The 25,851-nt window shown below is 45.8% G+C and overlaps 1 protein-coding gene across 2 annotated transcripts in view; it reads left to right on the top strand.

The window, feature by feature from the left end:
- Window positions 1–25,851, top strand: part of NAV2 (neuron navigator 2) — a 418,592-nt gene that overhangs the window by 179,857 nt on the left and 212,884 nt on the right. The window contains exons 6-7 of one of the 2 annotated variants that reach the window (XM_065937241.1): window positions 4,083–4,151; window positions 12,812–12,972. In XM_065937241.1, the coding sequence (XP_065793313.1) occupies window positions 4,083–4,151; window positions 12,812–12,972 (230 nt within the window). The remainder of the gene's footprint in view (window positions 1–4,082; window positions 4,152–12,811; window positions 12,973–25,851) is intronic. The other variant, XM_065937242.1, reaches the window with a different exon arrangement.

The following is a 25,851-nucleotide window of genomic DNA, read 5'->3' as shown; positions in this document are numbered from 1 at the left end:
GAGGAGCAGTGTCAGCTATGACCCTCCGCTGTTTGGATCAGGACTGAGTTTTTGTTGGTGTTTCCAGAGAAACTTGCAAGCAATGGTATACCAGCAGAATGCCAGAACAGTTAACCATCTACTGTGTTCACATGCTAATAGCTGCATTCCTAAACAACACTGCAAAAAAACACCTCATAAAACACTTAATGAGGGGAGAAAAATAGAGGAGGGGATTAGGAACTAGAAAGTTTTTGACTCATAGTAAAGTTTTGGAGAAAACATTTTTTTTTTTAAGACATAAGACTTTAGCTATCAAACCTAAATGCCACCACTCAAGGTGATTGCTTGATTTCATTGAATATGTGCGACAGAGTGATGGCTTTTTCTTTCCAGTCCCCCAAAGCACCAGCACTAATAATCATAGGTTTTCTCACACACCGTCATACCCTTGGGAGCCATTTGTAGTTGGGCGAAGTAGAAAGTGGTTGAAGCAAAGCAGCTGCCCTCGAGATGGTTAATGGTCACAGCTGCTTTTCCCCAGGAGAAGTGCCATTTCCCAGTTGTGATCGTGTTAAAACCAGCAGTGACAGATGTGATGTAAATCAGAACCCCTAATTAATTATCTAATTATATCCAATTTTCATTGTGAAAATCTATGGGCTAGTAGGGGTGCCTGGACTAGCAATGAGGACTGGACAACCAGGCAGCCAGCCTCTGCACCTCTGCCCTGAAGGGCCCCCTGAGTGGAAGTCATTCTGTGGTCCTTAGTGGGGTCAGGATGATAACATGATATGGACATCATTTCCCACACTGCATGCAGCAGAGTGCTTATTCCCTGAATAGCAACTTGCAGGGGAAGGGTTCTATGGGGGGAAATTTGGTGCCTGCTCCCTACATCCTACTGAAGGAGGCAGGCAAAAGTGGGAAGAGAAATATCCGAAGTGGTAGTACAATAAGATAATGGGATTCAGAAGGATTGGGTTCATAATTTAAGTTGGGTTAATAGGTTTCTCTGAGGACTTGACACTGAAGTAGAAATAGGAATGACAGGGGGCTAGCCATGCAGGGGTGGAATAGATCAGGGAGGGGGAGCAGCTGGTCCAAAGGCCCTGCGGTAGATCTAAGCTGGGCAGGTTGGAGGAGCCGAGAGAAGGCTAATGTGGCTGGAGCTCAGTGGGCAAAGGGGAGTGTGAAGTGAAAAGCAGCCTTATAAGCAAAGAGAGCTGCCACCATCGACATGAAAGGCAGTGTGACCGGTCACCCCTGGAGCTGTGTAGTCCCATAGCCCTGAAGCAAGGTCACAGTGACAGCTATACAGGCTGAGGAGTTGGTATTTCATTCTAATGGTAACAAACCATTGGATAGTCTGGAGCAGGAAGGAGAGTCAATTTACAGTTGTTATTTTAAAATCACTTTTGTTTCTCTCTAGAGAATAAGACTATGGAAGGGTCAAGAATAGAAGGAAAGACCCCAGCTAAGAGGCTTTGTCATCCTCTAGGTCAGGGGTCTGCAACCTTCTTGGTATCAGGGACCAGTTTCGTGGAAGACAATTTTTCCATGGACCAGGGCAGGGTGGTGGTGGTTTCAGGATGACTCAAGCACACTACATTTGTTGCGCACTTTATTTCTATTACTATTATATCAGCTCCACCTCGGATCATCAGGCATTAGATCTCAGAGGCTGGGGAATCCCTGCTCTAGGTGACAGTGGCTTCGATCAAGGCGGTAGAGCAAGTGTGGACATGGACCAGTTCAGGGTATTTTAGAGGATGGGCCAACAGAACTACAGGTAGATTGACCGTCTGGAGTGAGGGAAGGAGGGAGGAATCACAGATAAGTCCTTGATTTCTGACTTGAGTGGTTAGGCGCATGGTGGCATTTATTGAGATAAGGAACCTGGGGGGTGTAGGGGGAAGGACATGTGTACCCTGGGAATCTTCAGAAGAAGGTGTAGAAAGCCTTCTCAAACTGAGCCACGAAGCTCTTCTTATAAGAGTGTCTCATTGAGTAGGGTTCCAAGGAACATGTGTTGAAAACCGCTGGGCTTGTGTCATTGAGCTTTGATAGCCTGAGGCATCCATCGCCACAGTAAGCGTTTGTCTTCTCAAAAGAACCAGATGTCCCAGTCAGGAAACCCATCTCCCAATAAGAAAAAGCATCCTACTGTTAATAAATGCTTTACCTGGGGGGACTTCCCTGACAGCGCAGTAGTTGAGGCTTCACACTTCCACTGCAGGGCACACGGGTTCCACTCCTAGTTAGGGAAAAAGCATCCCGCGTGCCGTGTGGTGTGGCCAAAAAACTGCAAGAGTGAAAAGTAGATGCTTTACCTAAAGACCAGCCACACTCACTTAAGCCAGGTTTTTAACTCCATTTTTTCCCGAGTGGTTCCTGCCATCATGCCCCCTGACCCTACAATGTGGTGATGATACAAGTCGGGCTCTGGAGTTGTTCTGTGTCCTCCTTCATCCTTTGTTTGGCCCCCTTCACCCTTTATTTGGCCCATATTGGGTTACTTTAGCAGATGATTGGTTTTATCCATGACATACTGATGCTTTCTAGTTTTCCTTCTGGAGGATAATCTTGTTCTCAAAGTCTAGAGATGTGATACTCCATACTCATGCACTGGCTGTAAATTTAAAAACAGTAAAGTCACTTCTCTGGCTTAGTTCCATTGTATTTCTCTCCCCAAATTCTGATCGCCCAGATCCCAAGGGTAATGGTTCAGACCCTTGATCATTAACGTCAAATGTTGATACAACCCCCAAATACCAGATTTACGTTGATCCTTCCTTAGAGCTCCACTGGGCACAAACATGCCTAAACACCGTGCCTCTCAAGATAGCAAATGCTAAAACTTGACAAATTTTCCATAATGTTTGTTAATTAAAAAAAAAAAAAAGAGTTGTGGAAGCTGGGCAAGGAAAATTGAGATACTGGCATGAAGGAGAACGCAATTCCTCCATGGTGACTAAATGGAGACTCACTTTTACTTTTTCTCATCAGCTTTTCTCATTAATTTACATGATGGCTGAGAAGTCAATCCACCTTTCACCTTGTGAAGTTCCTCTCTATCTGTGTCTCCTTTACATCATATCAATATTTAGCTTTTTAGGAAAAAAAAAATACAAAGAATTGCTTTTTAAAAAATTCATTCTCTTCTGTCTTTCTTCACATCCTGGGTTTTGTGACACCAACATTGTATTTCTCACCTCAGATCCTCTTGTGAACATGTTATCAGTGGTATGGATGCAAGAAAGATAAATATTTCTCTCTTTCATAAGGCAGTAAATAAATTGAACCATTTATTAAGTACATCCATGATTCTTCATATTCTTAAGTTTGTGGTTCAAAGCCCAGAACATAGCAAGTTCAGAAGATTTGAAATGGTCATTGCTGATACCATGGAGAGCAAACATTCCCAAGACCAGCAAAACTTGAAAACATCTCCACCCTTACTTGGGCTTCCGGCAGGCAGCTGGTAAAGAATCTGCCTGCCGATGCAGGAGACACAAGAGATGTGGGTTGGATCCCTGGGTCAGGAAGCTTCCCTGGAGAAAGGAAATGGCAACCCACTCCACTCTTCTTGCCTGGAAAATTCCATGGACAGAGGGGATTGGTGGGCTGCAATCCACATGGTCGCAGAGAGTCAGACATGACTGAGCACGCATGCCACCCTTATTAGGGTCAACTTAATGTGATATTTAGGACATTCCTCCAAAGAGCATTCCAGCAGAATAAGTATGTGGAATAGATAAAGATCTGAGTACTTGAGAAAGGTACAAAGTTTACTTGTCAGAGACCCCTGGCTTTAGGATCTCATTGTGGAGGAAGACCATGTAGCGACTGATGGCAGAAAAGAGATTTGGAGTTATGAAAAAGAAAATCACAAATGTTGTTAGATAATCTTGCACAGCAGTTTCCTTATGTTGGCATTTTATCAAATTAGACCTAAGAAAAAGACTGCATGTTGTAGAAAAATTGGGCAGGGGGAAACCCGGGGGCTTTTGCTGTGTCTCGGGAGTCCTGTTGGTAATTTGTCTGACGCGTCTTCTCTCCTCTCACTCATCTCTTCCACTTTTTTCTTTCCTGTCATGCAGTGCATCTTCCAAGGACTCATCACAAAGCAAAATCATCCGCTTCACTCTGGGTCAGAAAAAGATCTCTAGGTTAGACCTTGTCCACATCCCGCAAAGCATGGTTTCAACCCAGCCCCTCGTCCCCTTTGTCCTGGCTGCACTTCCTTTGGTCCTCCGCCCCCTGACATGTTTGCAGTTCGGGAAAACCAAACATGCTTTGGCTGATGACCAAGTGTTGAGTGTTCGAGACTTGAGAGTGGCCCTGGGGTGGGAGGGGTGTGTGTGTGTGTGTGTGTTTGTGTGTGTGTGATGATTGTGAGGTCTAGTTGTACTTAATGTTTCTGCATCTCATTGAGTTTCTTTGTCTTTGATTGCTTGGACATCAAAGTCCATTCTGATTTAGAGAGGTGAGTTTTTAGATGGTTTTCTATAGTAATTTTATGATGAGTTTGACGCCCTGCTCTATCCTGGCCCTGATCCCACCTCACCTGCATCTTGTTTATGTGTGTTATGCTTTTTGTTATTGGTGCTATCCTAAAATGACTAATGTGGGATTGGTTTTCTCCTGAGTGTTAAAGACGTGAAGCATGACTCTAATTGTTTGGAGGAGACAAAGCAACAAGGCAACCATGTCTCATTTTTATTTCTGGATGCTCTCGTGTACATGGATGGATCACCTCAGTTCCCTGAAAATAAAAACTAGGCCTCCTCACTAATTAATTCTCTTGACTCAGCTTGGTGTCTACCACGTCCTGTGAGGACCCATGCCAGGATATGGGAAACGCCAGTTATATCCTTGTACCTACTGTGTGTTAAAGGTATCAACAGCTAACATTTATTGAATGTGTATTAGGCGCCAATATGAATGCATTATCTTAATCTTCAAGTCGTTCTTCTTGCAGTAGGTCATGTTGTTATCCCCATTTTACAGATGAGGAAACTAAAATTTAGGAAGTTCGGTAAGTTATCAAAGTCACACAGAAAGCAGAAAAACCAGGACTTGAGCCCAGGTGATCTAACCCCAGAACCCTCACTGTAACCACCGTGTTACACCTCTCCTCTCCACCTCCTCCTCCGTGAATTCTGGTACGTGACTTAGCACAGCACACAAGCATGTGGTTGTTGATGCTGGTTTTTAAAATCTTACGTTTCATTCCTCCTGGCCTTTTGCCTCGTGATGTCCTTGTAGCATCCTGACAGGAATGGAATCTCATCCTCATTATGTTCAGCTAGTATTTTTTTTCATTGAATCTGACTTCAAGCTAAAGGGATGCCCAGACTGTGTATCTCTCCGTATTCAGGTAACCCATGGCTGCAGAAGGTCTGCTTGCTGCCCCCTACTCTCTTAGGCTCTGGCTGAGTGCCTTTTTTAGTAGTTAACTTTTCTAAAAAGCTTACACATGGGGAGGCCCAACTCAGGATCCAGCTGGCTGTGGGGAGAAGCCACAGGGCAGCTGCTTTTCTGTAGAACAAGTCAGCCTGTTAGCCAGACTTGGTACTGGGGGACCTGCCGTCATCACTGCCTCTCACAGCTGTGTGTCTTAGTCTGCGCGTGCTGTTATGACTCATCACTGTAGACTGGGTGATTCAACACAGGTTTATTGCTCACAGCTCTGGAGGCTGGCAAATCCAGGATCAGGGTGCCAACACCGCCGGGTTGGTGAGAGCCCACCTCCTGCTTTCCAGAGGGTTGTGTTTTTTCTCTTTCCTCACATGGCAGAGAGCAGAGAATAAGCAAGCTCTGCTGTCTCTTCTGAGGCCGCTCCACCTTTGTCTTGCTGATTGCTGAGCCTAGGGTAGGCAAGGCGTGAGTGGGGACGCTGAAAGGAAATGAGAGGAGCTATAGGAACTGCAGGCACGCTCCATTCTGCTGTGGCTGTCGCAGCAGATGCACGGGCTATGTCAGGTGGTGTTTATATAGGTATACGTGAGCAGAGGTGCCACGTGGCCAAGTGAGCACGTCATGATATTTGTGCGCATTGCTGTAAATGATCTTAGCTGTTACATAACCACGCCAAGTCATTGTTTACAGGATGTGGGGCGAGAGAGCCTGACCATCGCCATCTTGGCTAACTGCTATTCCCCTGTAACCTTCATGACCTCATTACCTCCCAAAGACCCCTCTCCAGATCCGTCACACTGGCCTGACAGTGTATGCGTCTGGGGAGAAGGGAACACGAACATGCAGTCTTAGCCCTGTGCTACAGAGTAACTGCTTTCCCTAAAAGCATGAGGCCCAAGTCAGGTAGATGCCCACCGCTCCCCCCCACACACGCAGTGAACTGGGATCCCACTGTGTGTGTGTATCGTGCAAAGTCCATTCACAGGAAAGGAAGCGGGTGGGGAGCGTGGAGGAAACCTGAAATCTAGTGCTTGTTCCCATGATGTGCTTAGCTCTGAGAGAGAGAAGACGGGAGCTAGCTGGGAAAGAATCTAATTGAAAGCACATGCACATCCCTTGAACGATGTCTTATCAGTCCCAGATGACTTGACAGAAGGAGGTGGAGTTGCAGGGAGGGGTGGGAAGAGAGGAAGAGCTGAATAATGGGCTTGTCTGCCCTGCCCTGAAGGCGTGCTGGGCACAGGACTTCCAGATTGACCCAAAGCCGAGGTCTGGCTTTCTATCAGAGTCCTGGTGCTCATGATCAGGCACTCAGTCCTGTCTGACTCTTTGAGACCCTATGGACTGTAGCCCGCCAGGCTCCTCTATCCGTGGTATTTTCCCAGCAAGATCACTGGAATGGATTGCCATTTCCTCCTCCAGGGGATCTTCCTAGCCCAGGAATCAAACCCTCGTCTCCTGCATCTCCTGCATGGCAGGCCATTCTTTACCTCTGAGCCACCAGGCAAGTCCAGTCCCTCACCTGGATTTCCTTTTTGGATGCATTTTGTTTCTGATGAGCCTGATAAAGGGATTGTTGTTGTTCAGGCACTCAATTGTGTCTGACACTTTGCGACCCCATGGACTGCAGCACACCAGGCTTCCCTGTCTTTCACTAGCTCCTGGAGTTTGCTCAAACTCATGTCCATTGAGTGGGTGATAAATAATGATCATCTGAATTAAATTCACCCATTCCAGTCCATTTTAGTTCACTGATTCCTCTAATATCGATGTTCACTCTTGTCATCTCCTGCTTGACCAAAGGGATCTTCTTTTATTATTTGCCTGACACTCCTTGCCTTCCGCTCACCCCCACTTTCCCACCACTAGCCTTGAGCCCAATCTTAATAAAGATTTTAGCTGATCAGGCACCACCAGGGGTTTCAGTAGAGTTTGGTTGCCAAAAGAAAACAGCCCTGCCTACCCCTCTGGGTGAGTTGGACACCTCTTAGAGAGCTCTGGAAATGAGTCTCTTTTCAGGTGCAAATACCTGCCAGAGCCAGACACCTAGACAGGCACCAGGGGTGTTGAGCAGGGAGGGGAGCCTTGCCTTGAGTCTACAGGGAAGGAACTGATGGAGGGAACTGGTACAGGAATGAAGAATTTCCATGAATTTCCACCTCCGACCACTGTGTTGTGTTGGTAAGAGATCTTGGGATCCTTGGTGAGCCTCAGGTATTCAGGCTTCTTCTATCTGTGGGAGGCACTGAAGCCTGGTGACTTTGCAGTCAAACATAGCAAACCCTGTGTTCATCACTTATGATGTTACCTGGGCCGATTAGTTAATCTCCATGAGTTGGTGTTTCCTTGTTGGTAAACACTAGTCCTGTTTACTCACAGTGCTGTGTGGAGTAAATAAAGTCATTGCCAGTCCTTTGCTCCCTGGCATGTAACCAGTGCACAGTAACTAGCTGATTAGGGTACTGCTGGTGGTTTCAGCTGATCTGGTCCAGCTCTGGGGTATCCCGCAGAGTTGATCTCTCCACGACCATCTGGTGGAGAGGAATCAGCGTGGCTAGTAGTTCAGTCCTCTCCACCCAGCTGCTGAAAAGCAGATGCTGTGGAGTTGAGAGACTTAGCGTTTAATCATCTCGTCTAGCAGAAAGCATCTCCGATTATGACCTCTGCCCTCTGAGGTCTTTAGCATGGGCACACAACTGCCTCTTTCCCGGGGGAGCTGAGGGCGGGTGGGGCATCTTCTGCTCCTGGCCACTGAAGTGGTTTCTGGGAGAACCACTTTCTTCTCATTAGCACGTGCAGCAAGCGGAGCCAGAATGCACACACAGGTTACGTGCCAGGAATGACAGTCTTACCGCCTGCCCGCTCGGCTGTGCACATACGTGTTGGAGAAATTGACCACGGGCTCCCAGAGCAGCAGGGATTTCCTTCTGCTTCTTTGTTACACCTCTTCCTCAAACATCATTTTTTCAAAGAGCGCCATGTGTGTTTCAGAGAACCCATTTGTGTCCTCCCATTTTGTAACTGTTGTCTGGACCCGGAATGGTCACAGGAAGCAGAGTCCCTCTTGCAAAGGAGCTGTTGGAACCTTCCAGCGCTCTGAATGAGGCAGGGTATGGATGATCTGAGGTTCACTCGACGCACACTCTCTGCTTGTTCTGAGTCGGGCGATGCGGGGCAGCATCTGTTCTGGTATCTGCCGCTGTTCTCCATGAGCAAGACCCAGCTCTGCTTTGGAAGGATGCTAAATGGACAGACAGCAGCTGCTCCCAGGCCAGGAGAGAAGTGCTCCTGATGTGCAAGGATGTTAACAAGAATCAGCTTCAAAAGGTTGGCCGGCGGCCTGTATCACTGGACACTGGAAGCTACTCTGCTTTCCAGCTCTAGCTTTGCTCTCAGCCTCTAGGATTACTGTCGCCTTGCTGGAGGACCAGACCAAGTCCAAGGTTCATGGTGTGACACTGAGGCTGGCCCCACCTGCTTTTCCAGCCTCATTTCCTCCCATGCTGCCCCCCAAGCCCCAGCACACACCAGCCCTTTCTTTCCTAGATGCTTTTCTATAAGCCCCCCTCTGCATGAGCCCTCTGCCCCTTATCTTCTTGCCCCCTACTCACATTTCAGACACCGATTCTTTCTCTGAGGTCGCTTATATTTGTAATCTTCCCTGACCATCCACCAACTTCCAAGGCCTTTATTTTCCTTCTCAGAATTACTTCTTTTATCAATACATATGTAATTTAGATATCAGCTAGAGTCTCTCAGCCGCTTAAGATCTAAATAAGACTGAGCTAGAACACTGTGATGGTATTTTGGGGCTGCCATAATAAAACACCATAGATTGGGTGACTTATAAGCAGCAGAAACTTATTACTCACAGTTCTGGAGACTGGAAGCCCAAGGTCAAGGTGCCAGCCTGGTTGGATGCTGGTAAAGGCCCTCTTCAGGTTGTGGGCCGCTGACTTCTTGCTACGTCCTTGCATGGTGGAAGAGGTGAACTAGCGTTCTGAGTCCTCATTATAAGGGCATTAATCTCATTCATGAGGCTCTGCCTAACGACCTCATCAACTCCCTAATACCATCACATTGGGCATTATGATTTCAACATACAAATTGGGGTAAGGAAGGACTCAGGAACACGGACATAGCATAGCCCTTCTTCAGTTTGTGAAGTCCAGTGCCCTCATGCAGATGGCTCAGGTATCTTAGGATCTCATAGGCACCTTTGGCTTTGAAATCCTGCGCTTTCAATTCAGTCTGAATGAATTCAGTTTGTGGATTGACTCATCCCAAGGGATGTTTTGGTTCCTCCTGGGTGGACCCAAATGAAGCTCTTTTCCTTATTTCTCAGCCACCACACATTCACTCGTGGCCTTTGTTTGTGGGGCAGACTCTGCTGAAAGTTTCAGAGGCATGGACGGGCTTGCTTTGGAGCAAGCAACAGTCCCACCCCATTCACAGCAGAACCCAAGTTTTAAAGCACCCGTGTTCACAGGGGCACTCGGAAGAAGTTACTTGGTATCCATCCAGTTTTCCCATTTGATCAAGTTAAGGGTGCTGTTCTTACTAGGGTGTGATGGTGGTGAGGTAGAGAGTGATGTGAGTTGGCTTGAGCTTGATGGTGGCTTTTGATGGCTTGGTATGTGCTACCCATCTTTATTTGCCATGTCAGCTGCCCTCAAGGTCTTCCAGACCTCCTCTTCCAGGTCTCAGAAAACTTGGCACAACCTGCAGCCTTTAAAGGATGTGTCTGCCTGTGTAGCACCTCTGGGTTCTGACTCAAGGGAGAGATGATGGTGACCACACCTTGGGAAACCAGCGCTGTCTCAGTTAATCCAAGACTGAGGATGTCTCAGTCTGGGGAGTGGAGCTCACAGATGACCCAGAGGCACCCCAGGTGTAAGGTCTTTGTCACAAATACTTGAATGAAGGAGTTGTTCTTCTCTGTTGTTCCTTGGGGAAATGATGAATCCTATTTGCCAAAGCCTGTCATGCCTCTTTGGAAATGTTGATCTCCAACTCTTTGTGTGTTGATTTTTGTCCAGCTCTCTTCTGCTTCTTTAACTTAGATCTGTTTCCTTCTTTACTTGTTTGATTCTTTTTTTTATGACTTTATGACTGTGTCCGATTCCTTTAGGAATCTATGCTCAGCAGAGAGGAGGAGAAGGGGAACCAACCTGCATTGAGTACTTGCTGGACATTAAGTCCCATTTCAAGTTTACAGTTATCCCATGGGGGTACTTTACTCTTATTCAAAAGTGACAAATAAAGAACATGAATCTCAGATTATAACACTGGCCCAATATCATGTCTATATTTGCAAAGGAAAAGCTCATTTTATCCACTATATCACACTGCTTCACAGAGGACCAGGTTGCCCACTTCATTCAGAGATGTGGCCATCCCATCCATTACTGATTTCTTGCCTCCATAAAGGCCCTGTACTGCCCTGAAAAATCTGGTCCAATCCCAGGTTAGAGCAGGGAGGCCTCTCTGGCAACTCTGAAAGGAACACATCTTTTCCCTCCTCGATGCTTTTTGCTTCCCTGTTGTTTGCAAATTCCACACTGGAGTAGAATGCTGTGGCCTGTGTTACCCTGCACCACTTAAAACTGTTGCTATGACATCATCTTGGAACAAGTCCATCATCCGTTTCCAGGCCTATCTGTGGGCATAAAAACTCCTGCCGAGTCCAGCCTGGAGGAGCCCCGCAGCAGCTCCACCACTGGCTGTGAGTCCTCAGGTAACACTGTCCATCTTAGAGGCTTTACAGGTTGCTGTTTGCACTGGAATCAGAACCTAGAGGTACCAAGATCCCTTTGCTGAACCTCTTCTGATCGGTTAAGGTGGCCACTTCTGGTCCCCAAACACGGGCACTGATATTGCTGGTTTTGCATCCCACTCTGTGCCTGTCTTCATGGGGTGACTGTCTTCTCCAAACAAGATGGGGTAACTTAACAGAGGGGTAAATCCTCCTAGAGTAATGAGAAGAAAGGCCTTCCTTCCGCCACTTTTTGGGGGAAAAAACTCACCCCCTTCCTACTCTCCTAGCTCCCAGTTGAGGAACTGGGCCAGCTTTTTCTTGACTGTATGAATTTTACAGTCCTCTCACACCAGCTCATGTTCCCTGTTTACTCTACAACCATCTTTCTTGCTTAGCCAACAAGAATAAGTTTAAAGTGTTTGCCTGCTTCTATTTAAAATGCTTCCAGACTGCAGACTTCTTTGGTGCTTCCAGATTTGTGTGGAAAGAGAAGGCTGAAAGCTTTATGAGTTGAAAATTCAGACTTATCACTAGATCTAATGCTGGTCGGCTGTGGTTCCATTGGCTTTTAAACACTGCTAAGTGGGTTTTAGCTGAAAGATATTACTAAATATTTCATCATTTATTCATCTTTCAACTCTAATGATTGGAAACAGTCTGCCTAGTAGTCCCTGAACAAAAATTCTGATTTGGGGAGTCTTAGCCTTAACTCTTTGGGGAATGGGCCGTAATATCTTTAGACATATTACTAAAGATTAATCTGCTGATTTTATTTCCCAAACCACCCCAAAAATGAAGTGTTTTATTTAAAGGGAAAATGTGTGTTTATCTTTAGGCTAACAGATTCCTGCTCATTTTACAGAAGGAATATATGATTTTATCTATCTACTTAAGAGAAGCTGGGCTTCAATCTCAGAGTAATGTCTACGCGGTTGTCAGGTGTTGAAGGAAAATGTATGTCTGAACAAACGTTTCCATCCAGGCCATAAGTTTTCATTACGGGTGTGTTAGGTTCTGAAGTAGCAGTTCCCTTTATGTCCATCATGTTATGTCTTTCTTGATACTTACATCCCTAGATTATGGGAAAAAAAAAAAAAACACATCATTTTCAATACCTATCAGAAGAGATGCACACATAGGTGCAACAATTTAGTGTCTTAACAGGGCTTTATGTTCCACTCTTGATAGAATTTGAGACGACATGGTTTGGTCCTCTTGAAAATTAAAATTGCTCATCCAGGAGAAAAAGGAAGATGAGTTTTGTTTTATTATTATTATTGGTCATCCTGTGTGGCTTGTGGGATCTTAGTTCCCTGACTAGGGATTGAACTTGGGGCACGGCATTGAAAGCCCAGAATCCTGACCACTGGGCCACCAGCGAACTCCTCAACTTCGTATTTCTAGTCAGCAAACATAGTCATATATTTCTCTTTCTGTGCTCAAAGGAAAACAGCTCATACTTTGCCTTTGGCCTGGGGTTGTTAGAGCCTAGATGTTTGTGGTGTTTCCACCGAGTCCTTGGACTGGCAAGCCACCACAGATCCGATGTCTTGAATGGTTTCTTTTACCCCTTGCATGGCTGCAGTTCCTTCTGAGATTCTGAGGTTTTCCCGAGACTGAAGCCATTACTCTGCTGCTTTTGCATTTTAGACTTCCAGGTCCTACCGCGAGGGTATCCGCTGCAGGCAGCGAGGCCAAGACACGCGGAGGGTCAGCCACTGCTAACAACCGACGGAGCCAGAGCTTTAACAACTATGACAAGTCTAAACCGGTCACTTCCCCACCCCCACCATCAAGCAGCCATGAGAAAGGTAAGCCACTTTCTTGGGGGTTCCTTTCTGACATCTTTATAGCAGATCCAGTTCCTTGGGGTAAGTGTGGGATTACAAATAGAGTGAGGGGAATTGCTCAGATGAACATGCTCGGTTGGCAGGAACTTTGTTAGCAGAGGTATTAATAAGGTGGGGAAAATACTACATTTTTACTGTTTCCAGCAGGAATAGCTATGTTTGCCTGGGTAGGGCCCAGAAGACACATAGAAGCAATATAAGAGTGTGCAATTTGAAAATAAATTTTCATAGAACATGCTCTATAGAGTAGATGATTTTCTAGAAATGAAGCTTTGTGAGCTGATAGGTTTTTACCCATCAGAAGTGATGTGAGGGCAATTAGAAACAAGAGGATTCTCACCCTTTAAAAAAGTCAGAAATGTAGGTTGGGTAAATGAATGTCTTGGCTACACATAAGGAGTAGGCAGCATTCCTCTTGGCATTCTGATAATATAACTCTTACCAAAAAATGATATGATTTGTTTTTGTTTTGACCATGCATAGTACTGAAGTTTTAGGTAATGGGGAAAAGGTAAACAGCCCCATGGGGACTCTTGTGTAGAAGTTAATAAGACAGACCTTTGCTTGCTGCAATCTCTGTCTCATGAGACATTGGAGAAATGGGGAAATTGAGACAGCTTTGAAGATTCTTTAGTAACAGACAGCTGCTGCTGCTGCTAAGTCGCTTCAGTCGTGTCCAACTCTATGTGACCCCACAGACGGCAGCCCACCAGGCTCCCCCGTCCCTGGGATTCTCCAGGCAAGAATACTGGAGTGGGTTGCCATTTCCTTGTCCATTGCATGAAAGTGAAAAGTGAAAGTGAAGTTACTCAGTCGTGCCCAACTCTTAGCGACCCCATGGACTACAGCCCACCAGGCTCCTCCATCCATGGGATTTTCCAAGCATGAGTACTGGAGTGGGGTGCCATTGCCTTCTCCAGTAACAGCCAGAGCCCTCCTTTATTCCTCCCAGACAAAGTGGTCTGGACTTCTTGGGGAACCTTCCCAGGCCCCTTGGAAGCACTTCTGCCTGGTAGGGTGGAATCATTCCAGGACTTGTCCTGAGTGCCCCCTCTTCCCCTGGGACCCAGGAGAGCTACCTCCTGCTCTCTGAAGTATTTCTGGAGACTGGCAGCCCTTCCACCATGAATGAGATCAGAAACCCTGCAGTCACCCCTCCAGCCCGCCATAACTTGGTCCAATAGACCCTGGGCTTCCCCCTACACCCACCCCGACCTGGAACACTGGAGGAAACATGAAGGGAATCTATGTAGGGCTGAGGTATACATGGCTGAAAGTTTCCCCAACAAGGCAAGGGGAACTCTGCACCGGGCCCTAAAGCTATAGTCAGAAGTCTCAACCAGCGATGACTCTGATTCAGTCCTCCACTTTTGCCTCAGGCAAACCATTTCTCTTTTCTTTTTCTACCTCCCTTCCTTCTCTTCCTTTCCTTTTCTTTACCATACCCAAGTATATTCTTGTTAAAAGTCTGTGTAAATTACAAAAACAATATATGTTTGTAAAATGGTACAAGTTTATAGCAAATAAAAGTTCTCGTCTATATGTTCCCTGAAGGACACCAGTATAAATTATTTTGTGCATAACCTTCCAGATACATTTATATACATACATAAGATAGAAGAGAACTGGTTTTGTTGAGCTCCTCCTGTGTGCCTCATTGAATTCCCCCAAGTTGTATTGTTATGCCCACTTACAAAGGATGGAACCAAGGGAAAGAGAGGTTACGTACTTGCTGGGGTCACAGCAGACAGTGAAAGGTGGAGTTGGAACCGAACTCAGGTACTTTGGTTCCAGAATCACAGTTAATACTGTGCTTTTCCTGAAAGTAGAAAGGAAATGCTCTAAGCCTTGCTCATTGAGAGTTGGTTAGAGGCGTGCAGGTTGAAGGAGGTGGGGAGAAAGGAGAAGATCATCCTGCCAGACCGGCCTGCCCATGTTCCATAATTCTTTGGGGAGAAGAGACATAAAAAAAGTTTAAAGGATGGATATGAGGCCAGTGTCCAAAAAATTGAGAAAATAAGGAAAAGGTTCGCCATGGAGGGAACACACGCGGGAAGGTGCAGGGTTGGTAGCCAGACCTGTATCCCAGGTCCCACACGATGCAGGGTCACTCAGGCAGCCCAGCCGGGGGTCCCCTCTGACCCTGGGGGTCCCCTCTGACCCTGGGGCAGCCGCCAGTCTGCTTCTGTCCTGGGCGGGGGTTGCCGTGTGTGCCCCAAGCGAGCAGACAGCCGGGAGGCCTTCTGCAGGACAGTGGCTGTGGATTCTGACAGAAGCATCGTCCAGGGAAAGACTTCAGTGTCAAAGGAAGCAAAGTCATATTTACTTGTGGAGCGCCTAATATTTGCCAGGGACTTTGATTTTCGCGATGTTACTTGATCTTCACAAACATTCCATGAGGTAAATATTAACTCGGTTTTACTGATAAAGAAAATGAAGCTAAATGAGATTAGTAACTTTCCCTGGCAGGTAGTTGAGTGCTGGAGTTCATGTCTGCGTCTAGCTCCTAGAATTGAACTCTGGCTCTGTCCTGTCCCCTGGGATGTCTGTGAGGAGCGTCAAGTGAGGGAACACGCCTGAGAATGTTCTGGAAGCTATAACATACAATCCTGTAAGGATTTGCAGTGATAAAAAATTACTGCTGGAGGGTCAGGTGCACGCCAGGGACATTTATTAGCCCTCTCCTGCCCCGAGGAGCTGAGGGAGAGCAAGGTTGGGGCAGGCCTGGGTACTTTTTATTACTTTTCCACTGTCCTGAGGTAAAGGGTTATGGAATTTTACCTTCAGAGACTGTCATTATTTCCTCCTCCTTTCTTCGTGGTCCCTGAATTCTCCCTTGAATCTGACCTCGCAGACTGACGTTGGCAACTTACATGCAAAATATAGTTTGTGGTCAGGGAACAGAAATAACTCAGCCACCTGGCCATGTGTAAGACACAGCAGGTACTTCGGTGCATAAGATATCATTCTTCACCTGGAGAAAGCTTGGAGAGAGAAACTCTCATGAGCAGATAAATTGCCGTTCAGTGTGGTTGGAGCTATAGGTGAGGTGTGGACTGCTTTCCAATGAGGTCAAGTCCGGGATAGAATCTCATTACCTGTCCTTGCATGAAGTTTTCTTGTGGGTCAGTCAGACCTGGACAGCACTGTGCTCTGGCTTCTCACGCTCAGATGAAGCAAGTCATCTGCTTTTCTATGTGACCCACTGACCTAGGAATTCCAATCCTAGAGTTTGCTCTAATCATATCAGTAAGTTCATTATTCTGTCAATAAATGACAAAAATATTTCAACATTTAGTCCCAGTTTTAGAAAAGGACTAAGAGGAATAAAAGGAAATTGTAATGAGCAACTTTTCAAAAACCCCAGAGCACTTTATACTTTGTGCTAAAGCATTCCTCTTAAAATCTTGTCCAAAAATACAAACTCCCCTTTTGTCATCATCACTGAATTTAGTTCTGATTATATTGAGCAATGAACTGAGATGTAAAATAGAGGAAAACTAGCAGGTAGTACTTCTGAGTTAGGGAAAAAACCTCAGGACTCACACAGTTCATTACTTTGTCCCTTAGAGTGGCCAAGAACATAGTTGATACACAAAAACCAGAAATTTTCTGTACAGCAACATATCCTATTCGTTTTCCTAGAGATTTAGGTTTCAGATTTTGCAGGTTTGGAAGAAAGTTTGCAGAGCCTTAGGCTTTACAAAACCTGATAGTTGTCTGTTGTCTGCTAGTGATCATTATCACTCTCATGGTTTAGGTCTACCTTTGGATTTACACTCCAGGCAACAACCAGACCGAGCCTTGCCTGGCCTGAATGTGTCAGGAGGACCTTGCAGAATGTGTCTGCAGCATTGGCTGTGAAACATCTGTCAAGAGATGGCTGGGACTTAGGGTGGTCCTTTACTTCCTCTTTTGGCTCTGAGCGACTTTAGGGCTCCAGGCCAGAATTTCAGATTTTGAGGGGAGATGAAATAGTTGTTGTTCCACGCCCCCCCCCCCCCAACATTTGTGGCATGATCTGTTTTATCTTCCTTCCATTCCCTCACTTACATCCCCTGAATGGGTAACACTGCCAGAAATTTAATACATTTCTAAAATATTTAGTCCATCATATAAATTTGGAATGCTTAGACTGAATTCTATACATATGGAGAATGTTCTTTTCTGAATAATAATGTTTTCTTCATTTTATGGAAAGCATATCTTTATTTTCAATACAAAAGTAATTATTTTAAAATATTCAGGCAACACAAATTTATTAAAGCAAAAAAAAAAATCCCTATGTAATCCCACTTCCCAAGCAAAGCTACTGTTTACCATTTAATTCGTATTCCTCTATTTGGCTTCCCCAGTGGCTCAGTGGTAAAGGATCCTCCCGACAGTGTAGGCAATGCAAGAGACATGGGTTCGATCCCTGAGTCAAAGAGATGGCAACCGGCTCCAGTATCCTTGCCTGGAAAATCCCATAGACAGAGGAGTCTGGTGGGCTACAGTCCATGGGGTCACAAAAATGTTGGACAGAACTGAATGACTGAACAACATTTTTTTCATGCATATACTATTGCATTTTTTTTTTAAGTTTTCTGTATTTCCTTAGTTTAAATCGTAGTTAAATGTATATACTGTAACATTTTGATAAATTTTTCCTAATGTTTACTCTTTGCCAGGAACTATTTGAAATGCTTTATATAGGACACGTCAAGTCTTATAAATAAAATCAACAAATCACGGACAGACATTTTTAAATGGATTATTCGTTTTCTTTCTTCATAAATTTGTTGCATGGCATTCCATTGTATGAAATTACTTTAATATTTTCAGTCACTCTCATTTAGATTGCTTCTAATTTTTTGATGTTATAAATAGTTTTGATGTTAATGTCCTCATGTGTCTTTTTTGCATGTATACAACTGTTTCAATGAAATTGCTTATTGAAGGGTATGTGCACATTTTACATTTGTTTTAACAGTGCCAAATTTTGCTCCCAAAAAGTTATCCCTATTTATAATTTCTACCAATAGTGTGTGGGAAGATTAGTTTCTCTCCACATTTAACACTTTTATTTTCATTCTCTTGGGAAAAAAAATATTATGTCTTAGAAATGAAGCAAATTATTTTAAGATGCTGAAATATATAACAAGATCGTTTGCTAAAAACTAATTTTGGTACTTTGCTGAGAGTCACAACTGGTGACCGTGGCATAGTGCCAAAGCACCTGGGTTTGAGATCAAGCTCACTCCTGCCTGGCACTCAGACACTTCTCCAGGCCTCAGCTTTCCCTTCTGTAAAGTGGGCCTAAAGTTCTCTGTCACTGCGTCACTGTGATGCATGAATGAATTCTTTGATTTTAACTGACTGTTTCACTCCATCAGCGCTTTCTAGTGGGTTCCTTTCACAGGTCTTCATTCTCTGTGTCACTTTCTTCTTCCTTGTTCACTTCTGCCTGTCCTGGGCAGACAAGGAGAGCCAGACATGGCTGGAGATAGGATTTCAACAGCATTTAGCACAATGTCATGTCTGAATAACATTGGAGCCATTGATTTAGAATCTGTGTGGTGGAATAGAAGGATATGCGTTCATCTTCTCCTACAAAAATTCCAACATTACAACTCACTGCTGGACAACCATCGGCAGGATAATGTTAGTTCCCACCAAAAAAAGATACCGCATGTCCAAGGGCAAAGGAGAAGCCCCAGCAAGATGGTAGGAGGGGAGAAATTGCATTTAAAATCAAACCCCATATCCACCAGAGATCCTCGGAGGGCTCGAACAAAACCTTCTGTGCATTAGGAGACCCCGCAGAGACTGAGCCAGACCTGCCTTTGAGGGTTTGAGCATCTCCTGCGGAGGTACGGGTCAGCAGTGGCCTGTCTCAGGGTCAGGGGCTCTGGGTGCAGCAGACCTGGGTGTGGCGTAAGCCCTCTAGGAGGAGGTCACCATTAACCCCACCATAGAGCCCCAGAACACAGGACCGGGGCAAGACTCTTGGAGGGCACAAACAAAACCTTGTGTCCACCAGGATCCAGCAGAAAGGAGCAGTGACCCCACAGGAGACTGATCCAGACTTGCTTGTGAGTGTCTAAAAGTGTCTGGCTGAGGCATGGGTCGGCGGTGGCCTGTTGCAGGGTCGGGGGCATTGAGTGAGGCAGTGCGTGCATGGGACCTTTTGAAGGAGGTCGCCATTTTCTTCATTACCTCCACCATAGTTTGACCTCAGGTCAAACAACAGGGAGGGAACACAGCCCTGCCCATCAATAGAAAATTGTATTAAAGATTTACCAAGCATGGCCCCGCCCTTCAGAGCAAGACCCAGATTCCCCCACAGTCAGTCTCTACCAGCAGGAAGCTTCCATAAGCCTCTTATCCTTCTCCATCAGAGGGCAGACAGAATGAAAACCACGATCACAGAAAACTAATCAAACTGATCACATGGACCACAGCCTTGCCTAACTCAATGAAACTATGAGCAATGCCGTTTAGGGCCACCTAAGACGGAGGGGTCGTCGTGGTGGAGTGTTCTGACAAAACGCAGTCCTCTGGAGAAGGGAATGGCAAACCACTTCAGTATTCTTGCCTTGAGAACTCCATGAACAGTCTGAAAAGGCAAAAAGATAGGATACTGAAAGAGGAACTCCCCAGTTCGGTAGGTACTCAATATGCTACTGGAGAAGAGTGGAGAAATAACTCCAGAAAGAATGAAAGGATGGAGCCAAAGTGAAAACAGCGCCTAGTTGTGGATGTGACTGGTGATGGAATTGACGTCCGATGCTGTAAAGAACAATACTGTGTAGGAACCTGGCATGTTAGGTCCATGAATCAAAGTAAATTGGAAGTGGTCAAACAGGAGATGGCAAGAGTGAACACTGACATTTTAGGAATCAGTGAACTAAAATGGCCCAGAATCAATTCAGTTCAGTTCAGTCACTCAGTCATGTCTGATTCATTGCAACCCCATGGACTGCAGCATGCCAGGCCTCCCTGTCCACCACCAACTCCCAGAGTTTACTCAAACTCATGTCCACTGATGCCATCCAACCATCTCATTCTCTGTTGTCCCCATCTCCTCCCACCTTCAATCTCTCCCAGCATTAGGGTCTTTGGATGGCATCACTGACTCTATGGATATGAGTTTGAGCAAGCTCCGGGGGTTGGTGATGGACAGGGGAGGCCTGGTGTGCTGCAGTCCATGGGGTCACAAAGAGACACGACTGAGCGACTGAACTGAACTGATAAACTTGTGTGGTTTGCAAGGCAAGCTCTTTATCAGGCTTAGTGAATGGGAGAGGGAAGCACGAAAAAGTTGCCCATGTTCTGCTGTTAATCAAGATACTGACCTAAAATTACAGTTTAGATGAAGCTGATTCAGTGGTCCAGGTCATGCAAAAGAGCGTATGGCTGGGGTGCCCATGTTTCATGTCGCCTTTGTTCATCACCATTTGTGTGCATCTTTGGGCTGGAGGTTGTGACAGTGAGGACTGGGTGCTGGACAGCTTGGGGGAGGGGTGGTGCTTACTGTTGTTCAGTCACTAAGTCGTGTCTGACTCTTGAACTGCATGAATTGCAGCACACCAGGCTTGTCTGTGCATCACTATCTCCTGGAGCTTACTCAAAGTCACATCCATAGAGTCAGTGATGCCATCCAACCATCTCATCCTCTGTCGTCCCCTTCTCCCCCTGCCCTCAATCTTTCCCAGCATCAGAGTCTTTTCCAATGAGTCGACTCTTTGCATCAGGTGGTCAAAGTATTGGAGCTTCAGTTTCAGCATCAGTCCTTCCAATGAATATTCAGGGTTGATTTCCTTTAGAATTGACTGGTTTGATCTCCTTGAAGTCCAAGGGACTCTTCAAGAGTCTTCTCCAACCCCACAGTTCCTTGTGGTATAATAGGGATGTGCTCAGAGTCGTGAAGAAGATGTCAGAGAGGCAATATCATTTGTCCTGATTTCCCCTTGAAGATTTTTGCTGAGAGAAACGGAAGGGGAGTTTGGGAAGGAATGACGCATCCACCCTTATGGTCGGGAGGACCTGTGTGGGCTCAGGTATTAGCAGCCTCACGTTTTGTGAAGGGCCTGCAGAGGGAAATTTCTGCAAGGTCATTTCAGTATTGGGGTAGGGGTCATCAGGGGACCTCTGCCATTCCAGAGCTGTCACCACAGGCAAGGGGAGAGCTTGGGTACCTGTCTGTACTCATGGGTGATAGTCACCTCAGTTTGGGAATCACATGTGACATCACCATGTCCCTTCAGCCTGAAGCTATCATTGTCTGAGCCATCCAAAGGTTTGAACCAGGGTATCATTGTGTTTAAAGAAGTCTCTCATGTCACCTAATGGGTCAGGTCCCACTGCTCGCTGCTTTACAAAATCAGTTCTCACAGACGTTGATAGAAAGGAAAGGTACCTTCAACCAGAATGCCAGCAATCTGGGGAGATGGTGGACTCACTGGTCCCCCCAAAACCCACCTCTGAAGAGTCTGCTCAGCCTGGAAAGCTTTTAGAGGGAAACAGGAAGTAGCCTGGGTGAATCACTGAGATGGGGGCCAGAGTCCTCACCATCCCCCCACGTGCAGCCTTGTCCACTCCTTGTGATCTTCCTCTAGATGTTATCTTGGTCACACAGCTATTTCTGAAGGTTACTGAAGGGGAAGCTAGGGCAGAGATCTGTGCCTCTGTTAATTACTTATTCTTCATTTCTACTTCTTTGATCAAGAGAAACCGCGGACAAGTTAGGCAGGGTATTATCTATCAATAGATCTGAAAAATGTGTTTGGGCCAGAGATGAGCAGGTCATGGGGGTGCTTGATTGAAAAGTTAGTTACAATGTCTCTTTGCTAAAGTGACAAGAAAAGGGGCCTCCTGCTGAGGACAGTTTCCTGAAAAGAGCTGGGAGACCATCTAGCTGTGGAGTTCAGTGACCCAGCTGTTAAGGTGGGCGGGCAGGATGAAATAGATGCTTCCAAATCTAGGGCGCTCACATGGCACTGAAAGGGAAAATCATGTCCTGCAGGGCCTTGCACCAGCTGCACCAGACTCTTGGGCCAGAGTACAGTTATCTCACGAGAAGAGTTCTGGGCCCTGTAATTAAGCAGAAAATGTTTCCCTTGAAGGCAGCCAACTAACTTTGAGTTCTGGCCCTGTCACCTCCCAGGAGTGTGGCTTTGGGCAAGGGGAATGCTCACCGGGGCACGTGCTCAGGGTCTCGCTGAGACCGTCACAGGCCACACCTGGCACCCTTCCACTCCACCAGGGACTGTCAGGAAGGTTGTTAGCAGGGCATTGTGGACATTTCTGTTCCATGGGAGTGGTCCACGCAGCATCCAGGGCCCATCACTGCCCCGTCCCACCTCGGGTGACAGCTCAGGTATGAAGCAATAAGACCCAGATGGGGCAGGTGTAGGGGTCCCTCTAGCTTAAAAGCTGCATGGAGCTCATTACTCACAGGAGCCATTCTTTCCTGTGACAGCTCCACATGCCTGACTTCTAGGGTTCCTGCAAGACTTGGGCCCGATCGATAGTCATAGCACTCAGAGAAGTCCAAAATGATGGTGGTGTCCAACAGGTATTTTCTTCATTTACAGCTGTTGTCGGTCCAGTTGTGTAACTATCCAGGGTCATTTTTATCATGAGAAGTGTTGCTTAGTAACATAGCTGACATTCTATCTTTATCAAGTTTCCACGGGACCAGAGATAGAGGGTCAAGCCAAGGTCAGATTCTCATGCAGAAAGGGAAAGGTTTTGTTAATCCTTTCCCAACATCAGGTCACCTCACTTGGCAGAGATTCGATGTGTTCATCCGTGCAGCAGCAGCAGGCTGCCCCAGCCCTGGTGATGGGAGAACATCAGGTATAAAGTGTTCGTTTCCTGCCTTTTTGTAGAGTTCAGTTCAAGTTTTCTGTCCTTGTCTCCTCTGTTGGTTGAAGACATTTCTATGCAGGGTATGACTTGTTTCCTAATAGCCGGAGTTTATTGACATCGTGGATGTCGTTTACGTGGCTTTGAAACAGTTAATGCCTTCTGATCTTTCTCAGTGTTGTGTGGTCCTTTGGTTTGCTGTTAATGGTACCCTTTCACAGGTCAGAAGGTGGGGGTTATGGCTCCTATGGTAAAGGCGGGTTTCATTTTTCTAGTTTGCATTTCACACCCTGGTTCCCTCTTGTTCTAAACAAATTATTGACGTTGTCTAATTGAAGAGATGAAAAGTCCTAAAACACATGGTACCTCTCTCCAAAATAGTGCCTCCTCTGTGACATTTTTTATGCTCCAACATATGTATGCAGATTGCCCCTGTGAGATGTAACAGGGACCAAGTCCCACGTGGTCTCTCTGTTAAGTCAGAGGTGAACAGCTCACGTCCCATGGTCTGGTGGGACCGTGAATTCAAGACTCCATCATTTCTCAAGGTCTGATGAGTGAGTGGGCCTCCGACACCAGCATCCTTTGAGGTCATTGCTTACGAGAGGAATCCTGAAGCTTTACAAACCTAGTCCTTCTAGTTCAGATTTCTGAGTTAGAGTCTGAAAGTCTGGATTTTACACCCTTATCCTTCTTACATCACTGAAGTTTGAGAACCTCTCCCCTAGAAGGAATTCATGGTCCCCTTTCGTAGGGCAATTAAAGAGCAAGCTACCTTCTAACTGCCCTGCAATTCTCAGCAACTACTTTTTTGTGTGTTGTTAATAGGTACTAGAGATGAACACGGGAAGATGCCCAGACTAACACCTGGCATATAGCAGGAGCTCAGTTCGTAGGGAACCATTTATATTGACACATCCATGCTTTTTATTGTGGGGCACTCATATTTACAGTTGGTCTCAAGAGTCAGCAACTTGTGCTCGGTAGACTTACCTAGTTGCACAGGGTCTTGGGATCTTTTGATTTCTTGCTATTGCCTCACTAATCTCTCGCGAAGTTCTTCATTTAAGAAAAAAAAAATCACTCAATGCTACCCTGTTTCAGTTGAGCTCATGGAAAATAAGGAGATGGATTTGGATCCCATACTTCGGTTGGAAATATAAAAAGGAAAGTTGCCCCTGTGGAGTCTAGATACAGTCATAGAGGGAACAGTGCAAGGAGACGGTCACAGGGAGGCGTTGGCTCAGCTGCTCTCTGAGTGGAGAATCATCTGCTGGCTCTTTCTCTACCTGCACTTGGAGAGTTTGGTGTTACTTGATGAGTGTAAGAGCACTTTCCTTTTGAGAGGAAGGGTGAGTGCCAGCAGGGCCACCTGGAGAGGAGCCTCTGGGGTGCCCCTTCCTTCGCACGCTCCATCCTCACTTCTGTCCTTAACCTCTAGCATGAAACTAAAGTCAGACCTGAAGGTGAAAGCACTCTGCCTGGCTACCTTCGGGAGCTATTTTCTTGATCTACAGTGTAATTCAGAAGAGCTTTCAGAGGAGGAGATGCATCAGTCCCTCCAAAGTGTCAGACTAATAACCTTTCATACTAGAGCCATCGTTTTTACAGGGAGAAGAATAAGAGGGATGTAACCATGTTTGTTTTCCTCTAAATATGGATGTGCTTCAAAGCCATGCGTGAGCTCATGGTTCTGCTATATATCCTTCCTCGCAAATACAGTCAACCTGGATTTTTGTAACAGAATGAATGAGTTGAGAAAAAGAAAAAAACATTTAGGAAGATGAAAGATCTATTTGATTAGTCTTGTGTCAGAAACCGAAAATGACTAGTGGATGTTCATCTGATCTTTGGGTGATGAATTTCAATATTTCTTTTGCTTCCATCTGTATGGAAAGTGTCACACATACACAAATTCAATTTAATTTCAAGGATCATTGGTAAGGGAAAGTATATATGTTTCTGGGGGCTCCCCTAGTCATTTTTATCCAGGTGTCATCTGCAGCCAGGGCTTAGTTTAGTTGTTCATTTAATGTTCTTTTTTTTTTTTTTTTAAATATTTTCCTTCACAAAGTTAGGTATTTGACAGTGTTTATTAATATGAAAAGATAAATATGAGTAGGGATAAATGAGATTAACTTTTCTAAGAGCATATGGGGACCGTATTCACAAGGTAAAGTATAAGAAGAGAATGCTGGTTAGAACAGGGACTGTTTCTGACCAGTAAAACTTTTGACAGCTTGAGTCTTCCTTGGTGGTCCGAAGGCTAAGACTCCATGCTTCCAATGCAGAGGGCCCAGGTTCCATCCCTGGTCAGAGAACTAGATCCCACATGCCGCAGCTAAAAAGATCCCGTGTGCCGTAACTAACGCTGGCACAGCCAAATAAATACATATTAAAAACAAAAGGCTTGACAGCTCGTGTAGCTGCACCAACTGCGTGAGGAGGTCCTTGTAAACACACGTGGCTGCCTCTGTGCTGAGGACGTGGCATCCTCAGGCCTAAATGAACCTGACAGATAAAATGCCTATTTCTCAGCATCAGCTTGCCGTCTGCTTCCGAGTCTGTGCATTTCATTAGGATTCCATCACATGTCAGAGAACCGTCTTCTGATGAGGGTGTCAACTGAGGATAATTGAGAACATTTGTCTCCAGCATAATGGTCACAGTCCATCTCTGCTGTGGTGGAAGCAATGCATGGGCCATCAGTGGGTGCCCCCCCTGGAGATAAATGGTTGGGCTGCACGGTGGCTTATGCCAAGGCACTGTGGGCACAATTTATATTCTTGGTGTCCCAGGAGCTCCTGCCATCAACGGTGGCAGCTGTGTTGATTCATGGGATTGGCAAGGCTCCCCAGACTTGGTGGAGATTCGAGAGATCTTACCAGCAAAATCTCTTATTCAAGATTTCCATCAGCGGCCTGGCCTATTTCCTTCATAAGAGCAAAGGTCAAGAAGGCCTCTCTGTACCTGAGGCTCCCTCCGCCT

Source organism: Muntiacus reevesi, chromosome 5 (genome assembly GCF_963930625.1).
Source record: "Muntiacus reevesi chromosome 5, mMunRee1.1, whole genome shotgun sequence".
Taxonomy (NCBI): domain Eukaryota; kingdom Metazoa; phylum Chordata; class Mammalia; order Artiodactyla; family Cervidae; genus Muntiacus; species Muntiacus reevesi.
This window is presented reverse-complemented; position numbering and strand designations above follow the sequence as displayed.